An 11,133-nucleotide genomic window follows, 5' to 3' on the forward strand; every position below is an offset into this window, starting at 1 on the left:
TATTATTATTATCAATAATAATAATAATAATAATAATAATAATAATAATAATAATCTCCTTTATTTTGAATAAATGAACAATGAAGTTCAGTTTCAGGAATTAAACCATTATAAAACAGCTATTAAATGCATAGAGGTTGTGGTCACTTTTTCCTGATCAGGTAAGTTAAAATAAACATTTATTTTCCATACAGTACATTTGACACCTGGCCATTTTGTTCAATGTCTGTAAAAGCTGATACATAAAAACCAAATAAATCATCAACAGGTTTGGAATCAAAGCTTTATTGCTGAATATTATATTAAACATTGCAGTCAGGATTAAACTAGCCTGAAAACAATTATAGTGCAACAATTATTTTACAATACACAATATGGCATTATTTTACAATGAAGCATGTTGTTTTACAAGAGCGCTATGAAAAAAAGGCAAGATAAGAGCCTGCAGAATCATTATCAACGATGTTTCAATTATATGACCTAACGCACGATTAATATCCCACACAATACCCCCAAAACACACACATACTGTAATGTACACACATACACACAGTAACAGTCCTGCTGGTTGTCAGTTTGTTGTCCTGGCTGATAAATGATTACTAAAAAAAATTAAATAATATATAGGTTAATCGGTAACAGAAAAACAAGCCACTATTGATCTTTTGACTAGTGTTTGTACTCTGGACTGTTATAATAGTTCCCTTGAAAGCGCTTTTGATAAAAAGCAAGACAATGTTTTTTGTTTTGTTTTTTTAAATGTCATTGCAACACTTTACCTTTAATTTACACAAGAGATGAGACACAAGAGAAAGAGAGAAACAGTTCATTTACATCCTGCTGTTGAGAAACAAAATGAGAACATCGAGTTAACAGAACTGTCCACACTGGTGCTTAGTGAAATCAAAGGTGATTCATTCATGCGTTTTCATTTACTTTCTTCATCGAGAACAAATCTTGAAAAAAACAAACAAAAAAAACCCAGTTCCCCAGATCAACAGAGTTGGAGGAAATGAACGAACTGTCAAACATTTCAAATACAGCGACATAACTGTATTACTGCTGCTAGCTGATTTCTCTTCTAGTACAGACTGCAACATTTGATGGACGTTGTTTAAAACATACAAGCACAAAATGAAGTCCTTAGGATGGAAGGTAAGTCACAGTGTCTCTTTTCTCGCTAACCGTCACCACTCTGATTCCGATTCCTTCAGTCAGCCAAACATTTACCTCCCAGCAGGACACATTCACACATGATGAGCCCACCACTTCTGGCTGTATTTCATTCAGTCCCACCTTCCACTTCTCTCTGGCAAAAATGAGCCAATAATGTGTCCAAGTCCCGGCGATCAGCGGCACCATACAGAGAGCTCTCCCCCATCATGCTGAGAGCCATGCGCAGGGTAGACCAGATGTTGTCCGACATCATGGTTGCTGCAGCACCTCCAGGCCCCCGAACTGCTCTCGCCCCTTCCCCTGACGCCTGGCGCTGAAGAGACAGAGCTTCGAGGAAGTGCTCCACTGCCTCTCTGAGGAGGGAAGCAGGACAAGATGAAAAGCTTATTTTTAGATAGATAACACTTACATTAGCTGCAACATTCTGTTAATAACTCAATTAAAATCACCTTGGAAGTGTTGTGAACACCAGGATTGTGATTCAACCTTAAGGTTTTTACTAGTGTTTTTCTCCTCCACACAATCCTTCTGACTGAATTTATTCAGTCTAATAATGGTATTTAAAATGTCCTATGCGCAAAATTTAGGAGGGTTTATTGGTTGAAGTTGAATATAATACCCATAAGTATCTTTGAGTAAATGTATAATTGGTTTGTACTTAGGTGCAAGGGCCTTACTTTGGGCGGGGCTGTCATCCATCTTGTGCATTTTGAATCATAAGCTTACTATAACTACACAAACAAAGACATAGGACATCCTCCCTGATATGTAAAAGGACACTGTAGTTCCGTTCCCATTTGACAAAGGGAGGGGTGAGCGGGCAAGTCCTCTGTTTGTTACTATATATAGATGTTTACTATTACTATCCCATTAATTCTTACATACTGGACCTTTAAACATAAAACCTGACACATTTGCAAACATTTGCTTTGTAAGGCCCTGTTCACATCTGTTATTAACATAAATCATGGGTGATCTGATCAAAACTGGACAGCTCTATGTACACCATTTCACACCTTGTGTTAGAATGAGGTCCTAAAACGAAACATAAATGATATTTTTCTTTCATTTTGAAAAGGTTTTCTATAAACACAGCATTGTTTCAGGAAACGTCTTCGTCTATATAAAATGACTCGACATGCTGTAGTACATGTGCCAGCCCTATACATGGCGCTGTAATGTTGCTACACCAAACACAGAGAAGAAACCATTGAGCATGTGCATAAGGCATGTGTGCAAACTTTGTTGTTGTTTTTGGAAATAAAGCTTTATTCCAACCAGAACAAATCTCCAAACACAAGAGGAGGAGTATGACGACAAGAATGTGGGATTATGACATCATTTTCCCCAAAACGATGTCTTAATGATACAAAACTTTGGTGGATTTATGTGATTTGATCTCAGCTGCTCAACTACTTCTAATTGAATCGACTGAGATGGATGTTGATACCGGGTCTGATCAGGGACTGTGAATCATTTTTTCTAATTAACACCAATAAATAAACATGCTGTTTCTTTACCTGTGTGCTCCTAAGTTGACACAGCTAATGCCCAAATTGTAGCGACTACGGACGAAACCTGGCTGCAGCTCCAGAGCTCTCCTGTAGGCGGCCACTGCCTCCTCTGAGCGACTTCCGTTGGCCAGTGTTGCACCCAACTTATTCCACAGCAGGTAGTCCTGGTAGAGAGAAAGATGATAAGAAGGTGAATTCAAAAAAAACAAATCAGGATCTCAGCATTGGCTTCTGAACCAACCTGTGGTGTGACAGAGAGAGCAGCACTGAAACAGTCTACAGCCTTATCGTACTCTCCGCTGAGGTTGAAGAGAACCCCCAGACCACACTGCAGCTGGGGATCCACCTGGGCTGGGTCAGAGTTAGCTGCACGCAGGAACAACGACTGGACATCTGTAAACAAAGATCTAGAAAACAGAAAGACAGTGAGGGTTAGTATTTCAATACTACAAAGTAGTATACAAAGTCTAGAAAATTAACGCGTACTCACTCTGGCAGCAGTGACCCGAACCTCTCCCTCTCCTTCTCCCGGTCACTGGAACCATCCTTTTGTTGTTCGAGTTCACTCTGCTCCCAAACAGAGCGGTATTTTGGATTGTGTTTTAGCCAATCACGGAGGGTCTCACAGGCCTGCCTGTGCAGCGACTCGTTAGTAAAACTGACAGCCAACGCCATCAGAGCAGTCAGGTTGTCGTTCTTCAGGTCTATACATCTGTGTGAAAAATGGAAAAAAAAGCCAGAAAATAAATAATGATTGTGTTTTTATCCAATGATTTAGATTCATTGAAAACCATTTTGCAATTACAGCCTTTGATTATCACTCATAATCATTAAGAATTTCCCCCAAATCCTTTACAGGAAACAGACCAGCTCCAATATCTTCAATATCTTTTGCAGTCATCATGACTCTCATATTGCAATTGTCATTTCTGACCTGCGGAGGGCGCTGATTGCAGCAAATTCTTGCTCGTTTTCTGCCTGACAGGTTCCCAGATACTGCCAAGCCTGCAATTAAAAGAAAACAGATGCAACCACACCAAAGCATCACGACAAATGCTTTCTATCAGGGAGATGATCCACTTAAAATAAAAGTAATGAGATTTATTGAACTGTTTTTGAAAGTAATAAATGAATTCAAAAAATGAAACATGCAACTGAAACTGCAGGTTTCTCAGAGGCTCACCAGCGGGTTGTCTGGCTCTCGCTGTACAGCGCTTTCAAAGAAGCGTACGGCACCAGGAATGTCTCCTGCCTCCATCCTCTTCACTCCCTCTGACAAAGGGTCAGGATGGGATAAATACGGGTTGTCGTCTTCAAACTGATATCCCTGTCACGGACACAAGCAGAAAAACAAAAGCTGCTGAGCTCATTTCTGTAACAGGGAACCACGCAGAACCACACATGCAGTAACTAAAAACAGCATTCTTTTCAGTGAGATATGCATGTGCATAGTTTTTGCACAATATATCATTGCAGTATCGATATACACAACGTATATATTACAAAATATATATCACAAAAAATTGATACTATGCTGCGCTTCTGTAATGCTTTTATTTTGTAAAGCACCTGTGGGTTGTTGTAAAGGTGATAGAGATGAAGTGCATTACATTACATGTTAGCAGTGAACCCAAAGCAGAATGATATCAACACCCATTACTTAAACGCACAGTATGGCATTTCTGCTGCTAGCTCTTAATCAGAACGGTAACAAAATACCTAGTTTGATGAGGGTGGGAAGCTGCATGGAATTATTGGAACTGTTGGTTTTGTGCTTTACAGGAAGAGCTTCATCAGAAAAACATGCAGCAAAATGGCAATGAGAAGTTGTGATCCATTAGTGAAAAATAAGACAATACACTGGCTAACTTCTAGTACTAAGTATTTCCTTCCTCACTCCCATTCTCTCTCTCACTCTGAAAGTAGCCAAATGAAAATTAAAAAGACCAAATGAGGACCAACATGCTGATCCATAACCCTGAACTGAAATAAGGGTTTTTATGGAGTTTTAGACATGTTTCGGAAAAATAATTACACCACTCAATATTTAACACTAGTCTCCATTTTTAGATATGTTTTTGTCTTTGTTATATGTACATTATGGATTTATTTATGGCAAAGTCATATCAACATCGCAATATTCACTGTTATCAAATATCTTCCAGGGCTATGAAAATAGCTGAAATCCTCCCATATACAGTATAAACTTCCTCAGCAGTCGGTTGATGTGAGCAGGTTGACATCTACCTTGTCGTATGATGAACTGAGTAGCTGATCAAAGTCAGACAGCCAGGGGTGGCTCTCTGCATCCCTCTTTGCCATCTCCTCCCACTCCTCCTGCAGCTTCTCCCAGAAATCCACATCACTCTGTCAAAGCGGCAGAGATACACATCATTACCTCACATCTCGCGTCATATATCAATCCTGTATTACACGTTTGACCTTTAGTTTTCCAACCAAATGGAAGACAAGTGTGTAATGATGGTATTTTGGAGCACAACAAAGTCAAAAGAAAGAGACACTGGCTATTTAATCTCCATTTCAAACTTCAACTTCCAGGGCACAATGCGCTGTAACCTTCACATTTAATACCCAGCAGCTTTACCTTTTGAGCTTCTCTCACCTCCACTGCAGCTTTGGCTTGTTGGAAAACTGGTCCGGTTGTGGTGAACTCATCTACCCAGGCTTCAGCTGACTCTTCTGACACCTGAGCGGCAATAAGAGCATTGACAGGGTGACAGAGTGAAGTCTTCATGTCTGCAGCTATGAAAACATATTTAAGTTGAGGGTGGTTACATTAAAACAGCAAAAAATATAGAGGAAAGTGAATGAAATGGTGGAAACGATGAAGGAAGACACTGCACAGCATAGCACAGCACAGCACAGAAAAAGCTAATTTTCTCCCATTCCTTCCTTTTCTTTTTAAATCAACTCCTTATGGTTTTGAGACAGAAGATGTTGCAACAGCAAACAATAATTTAATGCTGAGTGTGTCTTATTCATTAGAACTATAACAAAGTACAACACCAGCAGCAAAACAAAAACATAACAATTGGGGATGTCGTGATCCTGATCTCAAGTATCTGACTGGAGCCAATGTGAGCATTTTTAATTGATGGCAGATTGGCGATTTCCCCCATCATATTAGCTGCGTTTCATTTAATCCTACATATTTTAATACAACTCTGTCCTCTGCGTCAGTGAACGTCAGCACAACAACGACATATTCAGTGTTTGTGCAGAATATGAACCTAAATGCTCTGGTGTCAATCCATCTGTTCAACAAACATGTAGAGAAGAGATATATTCACAATTCTGGTTGCATTTTTATGACATGCTGTACACAAACACAGCGCTGGTTTAGCTAACAGAGAGCTGGTGGCTCCTCCACACTCTCTGTCTTTCTCTCCTTTTCTCTAGCAGCGGCAGTACAGACAGATGATAGATGTTCTTCTTTCTCTCTAAACCTCAGTCAAGAATATTATTATTATTTATTTATTTTTTTTAAATTGTGTACTGTGCATTCTATTATATAAGCAAAGACACGTATTGGATCTGGACTTCATACAGGCAGATACCCAAAAGTAATGGCTCGGGGGGCCACAGAAGCTGATCGTGACATCCATAAAAAATTAATAAATGGAGATAAAAATATTAAACCTATTGCTGCTACGACCACAGAGGTCCTACCTGCCTGATGACCTTGGCCCACTTCTCTGCCTGTTTAGCTTTAGTTTTTTCAATCTTCTTATTCCTCTCTGGGGGAACCAGGGGAAGACTCCCTCCCCCTGTCTCCATCAGGAACTAAGGCAGAAGGCGAGGTGGAATGGTGGTGGTGGGGTATGTGGCAATGTTTCAGGATGCGAGCAGTTTGTAAGGAGGGTTTTTAGAGGCATAGGCATAAGCATAAGAGGAATCATTTTAAGTAGTAGCAGGAGGAATGGCAGTTGTTAATTGAGGGAATGGCAAGCCAGGAGTTTGAAGGCAGGTCAAAAAATAAGAAAAGTACATGTTAGAGGGTAACTACAAGTATAATGAAGCCATGTTAAAGAGTCTACAACCTGGGTAGCTTTTAGTCCATTATATTCAAAAGCAAAACATGCCACTTTTTCATCCCTAATAAAAAGTAAAACTGCTATGTCAAAATGTATATCTATCAAGTAAAAAGTTAATATTGTATATGACACATTTAAACGTATCAATACCAAATCAAAATTGATGTTGTATGTTTTACGATATTTGGCATCAGTAATGTTGAATTACTGCCTTCTTCTTCCTCTTTCCTTTGTCTCTTCTCCTTTAATTTTGTAAAATGTTGACTCACAATATTGACTTTTGAATTTGTATCGTAATTATAAGTAATAAAACTTTAATTTGTAAACAAATCATTTTGACTTACATCTCTTAAATTTTACACTAAATTTCTTCATTTCAAACGTTTTCTTTTCTGGGTAGAACTGGAATCTCCTGTATCCTGAATTAGGTTCAATCCAAAACCAGGCATCAGCCTTTTTATGTCTTAACTGAATGTTGGGCTAAGTCAGAGTTAACACTTAAAACCAAATATAAAATAACTTATTTGGACTGTGTATTAAAAACTAAACGTATAAGAGAAGAGGCTGACAGTTCTAAGATTCCTCTCTGTGCTAAATAAATTCCATCTGCACGGCTATGAAGCCATGAGCTTCATATTACAGCCAGTGTAGAAGCTGTTTTTGGTTACATTTCTGGAAAATGTTACTCTGCATCAGATACTGGGGTGATGAGTCACGGGGCCAAGTCTATACTGTATTAAAGTTAACTAAAAAGTGCTTCCCCAGTGAATTCCCAGACGCAACCATCCCCTCCTCAGTGGGCAGTGACTCGTACCTGGTTGAGGTTGGAGGCCCAGTTCTGAGCCTCCACGGCCTGAGCTTTATCTGTGAGCTGTCTGTCTGCTCTGCTCTCCACTGTGACACTGCCCTCGCCAATCTGCCTAACGAAACGCAGGAACTACACAACAACGGAAAAAGATGACAACAAGAAAGCATTTACCATTACCATGACTAAATGGTCAGGTTTATACTAATACACCGCTAGTTTTTTTCCAATCCAACTACTTTCTTCCCACAAGAAGACCTTGAGAAAAAAAACATAAACAATGATGCTGCCAAAAGACTAAATCTAATCAAAGAGAAAGGATATGGTGACATATATGTAAAACGAATGGTGTGAGGCGTTACATAAGGATCCAATGGCAAAGTCAGAAATCCACAAACATACTGCTCACCTCTGTGTTTTGTAACTTGGGGTCATCAACCTTTGAGACAAGCTCATTGGCCGTCTGTCTGAGCTCCTCTCCTGCCTGATACTCCTTTGTCCTGCAAGGTTAATGACAAACATATGAACACTAAAATGTGAGGAATTATAGAAGAAACTGTTCTAGTTTATGCTATATACTGTATGAAATGTTGTACAGGTGAGTTCTGGAGGTCAGTGCTTAGACATCTGGCCAATACTACACAGCAGCTTTCACTTTCAGCTCAGATGCTTCATTTGATTTTGACAAGAGCTCATGCCTGGACATGCTCCATGTCAACAGTCAAGGTTAAAAGTTTGAAAGATTTAAATTCAACAGGCAAAAGAATATTATCAATCATGCTTTCAAACCCTTTCTCTACCCATGCCATTGTTCTTTTTCACTCTCCCACAAATATGTAGTCTACACGCCACATTTATTGTAGTGTGGCTGAAGGAGCTATTTTTAATTTTTTTTAAAAATCTGCATATTTTCAAAACTTTATATCCAATTCCCCTAACCCCTACTCTAACCATTCATTTTCCTTTTCTCCCAGGTCTCCAAGCCACAACTTCTCCTCCGACTGCTCCAGATATTCCTCTGCCCAGCGCCCAGGATCTGGATTTGAAAAGAAAGACAAAAAAAGCAGATGATGCAAAATTATTCATGTCAGGCACATTAGCTTTGATGTCAGCTGAAATTGATATATGGCAGACTACACTGTATGTTTCCAGAACAAAAGAAAAAGCAAGTAAAACAAACTCAACCTGCAGCCTCAGCAATAAACTCTCTCGTCCAATCAGCATCTGCTGTATCACCGAGAGCGATGAGGCCTGGTGCAGAAGCAGATTCGGAACCCGAGAGGAACTCGGCCGCCCAGTCTCCAGAGAGAGCCAGTGCTGCCACATCTGGAGCTATGAAACCAAAGTGCAGAAAAATACCGACAACGGTTCACAACACCCAAACCTTGAATGCTAAATGTGCATAAAAACAATAATGATGATGATTTCAATAAGGTGAACCTCTCTGTGGAGCTTGTCTGTAGCTTTGCTGGTCAATTTGCTGCATCTCCTCCAGCAGTTGACCCATGTCAAATGTGTGGGGGGGTCGTGGGGGGGCCTGAAGGAACTCATTCACTAGCTGCAACAAAAATTAAGAACAGCAGCTTTATTTCTGTTTTAAGAAATGACATACAGTGTGTGCAGGAATATTTAACAAACATTATGAAGCATTATACAGTACTAACCTCTTCTTCTGTTGCAATTTCAATAGGAGTGGGGGGAATCTGGGATAAAAATTCAAATAAAAATAAATGAGTCCCATGCCAACATTTAAGATATGGTTGGAAAAATATGGCAGTTATTCATATTTGAACTAAACATTTAACAGATATCTACAAATTACTCACTGTCGGTGTCGAGCGGTGCCGCCATGCCCCCCCTTCCTTGGTCATATGACTGGTCAGCTTCATGAGGGGATTGGCTCCCCCACATTCTGCCTCCACCAACTCCCGCATCGCCATGGCAACACAAGAATGAGGCAAACCCAATCAGATCACCTGAGAACTGCAAAAAGAGTGAAGAGATGTGTTACTCATTCTTTGTTTTGGAAAATTCCACAAAATTGAGTCTGGGTTCAAGAAAGTTCACAGCATCAATGAAGCACAGAGCAACATTTTTAGTTCTTCTGATCGCCGATGTTCAGGCAACTTCAGCCCTCGAGGGTGTCCACACAACACTGCACGCCTCGTGTCACATTAGCAAAGTCAAGCTCCATGCCTCCATCTGCTGTTTTTCCATATCCTGACTGAAGCTGAACCATAAATAATGTGGACATGATGTCTCATCAGGCACACAGACACTCACTGCACATTTCACTCTTCCAGTCCCACTAGTTCAGCACATTCCATTGCAGCCTTTAGAGTGAGAACAAAAAACTAACAGTGAAAACTTTTTTCTTTTTTTTTTTAAAGCTAAATCATCATATTGTTAACATTTATTAAATGTAACACATGGCTGGGAATGGAAGCTAAATAATTTCATAATGACTAACTTTTACAATTTGTTAACCTCTTGTATTACTTGCTACTGTCAAACAGTACAGTGTCAAACAAACAACAGTACAGTGTCAAACAAAAACTGAACATCTTATTTATAGGTAAGTATTTATAAAACCTGCAGAACAGTTACCATTCTACAAGTGGACTCTTTAAGCAACAAATAACGAGATACAAACAAAAGGGACATTTTATTCCTAGTGAACAGCTGCAGAATGATGATTAGGGTCAAAGTAAAAGAGGATTAGTCAGATATTAATACACTATCTCAGACAGGTTACTTAAACACTTGCATGCACAGAACCTACTGCATACAATAGCTCCATCACACATAGTCCATCTTTTGTTGTAAACATTTTACAAGCGCATCTGCAAAGCAACCCACTGCCAGAATACAGATGCTGACCCACGGGTTTTTAATCAAACTACTGTCACTGTGTCAGTCAGTGTCTGTAATGCAGGAGGAAGCTAACTCTAGTTCAGTCATTATCTGCATTAACGTTAGCTTGGTCTGCGTTCACTCGGTGTTTAAAGGCGACACGCAGCATATTAAAGAGCTAGTTGAAAAAGAAAAATATCGACATTTAATAAGTCGTTAAGCTATTATCAATAGCGACTACTGCTAACGGTAGCTAACAGTGGCGGCTAGCTCCTGTACAGAGAGTGCAGAGATGACTGCTGTAGTATGGAGCAACGGAGGCATGAAGAGACGGGTAGCATGGTGTTCATCTCACCGCCGACAGCTTCTGCTGGAGCCGAACCGTCCGTCCCTCCTCTCCGTCTGTTTTTACTCCCTTTTCAGAACACAAGTTTCCGCAACCAGCGCGTCAAACCTCACGGGAACCGTGTGAAAACAGCCACCAACGTCGTTTGCGTTGCTCTTTTATTTACCTTCCTTCTCCATGACCCACAAAACACGTCTGTAGACGCTCGGAGTTCTCGCGTAATGTTACGTTGGTTTTGCATTCTCAGACGACTTTACGTAAGTGCATTTCAGCGGTGTAATGCCAATGTACGTGTTCTCGTTATAATTCGTTTCCCCATCCGCGGAAGCGCGCATACGCATTCAAATTACGGTGGAACAGCATTCCTACGCGTGGATTCCACTC

General features: G+C 40.0%; 1 protein-coding gene across 5 annotated transcripts; it reads right to left on the reverse strand.

The window, feature by feature from the left end:
* Window positions 1-265: 265 nt before the first annotated feature.
* Window positions 266-10,983, reverse strand: pex5 (peroxisomal biogenesis factor 5). 5 transcript variants are annotated; one of them, XM_044034391.1, is made up of 17 exons: window positions 10,759-10,983; window positions 9,377-9,533; window positions 9,215-9,253; window positions 8,991-9,108; window positions 8,736-8,882; window positions 8,502-8,586; window positions 7,960-8,050; window positions 7,560-7,682; window positions 6,381-6,494; window positions 5,314-5,397; window positions 4,938-5,057; window positions 3,874-4,017; window positions 3,625-3,695; window positions 3,181-3,402; window positions 2,932-3,097; window positions 2,697-2,854; window positions 266-1,529 (listed from the first exon to the last, which is right to left on the reverse strand). In XM_044034391.1, the coding sequence occupies exons 2-17, from the start codon at window positions 9,488-9,490 to the stop codon at window positions 1,283-1,285; spliced, it is 2,043 nt and encodes a 680-aa protein (XP_043890326.1). In that variant the 5' UTR covers window positions 9,491-9,533; window positions 10,759-10,983; the 3' UTR covers window positions 266-1,282. The 5 variants fall into 5 exon arrangements, with proteins under 5 accessions (XP_043890326.1, XP_043890322.1, XP_043890323.1 ...); XM_044034387.1 differs by lacking the exon at window positions 6,381-6,494 and having other exon boundaries at window positions 5,296-5,397; XM_044034388.1 differs by lacking the exon at window positions 6,381-6,494 and having other exon boundaries at window positions 10,759-10,982.
* Window positions 10,984-11,133: the final 150 nt, after the last annotated feature.

This window comes from Solea senegalensis, linkage group LG9 (genome assembly GCF_019176455.1).
Source record: "Solea senegalensis isolate Sse05_10M linkage group LG9, IFAPA_SoseM_1, whole genome shotgun sequence".
Classification (NCBI taxonomy): Eukaryota; Metazoa; Chordata; class Actinopteri; order Pleuronectiformes; family Soleidae; genus Solea; species Solea senegalensis.

Bases quoted from the DNA above. Each gene is read 5' to 3' on its own strand.
- pex5 (XM_044034391.1), bottom strand. From the start codon at position 9,490: ATGGCGATGCGGGAGTTGGTGGAGGCAGAATGTGGGGGAGCCAATCCC. The intron at 9,254-9,376 runs GTGAGTAATTTG...TTTTTATCCCAG, and splicing joins GGCACCGCTCGACACCGACA to ATTCCCCCCACTCCTATTGA. The intron at 8,587-8,735 runs GTTGAGTTTGTT...TTTCAAATCCAG, and splicing joins GTTTATTGCTGAGGCTGCAG to ATCCTGGGCGCTGGGCAGAG.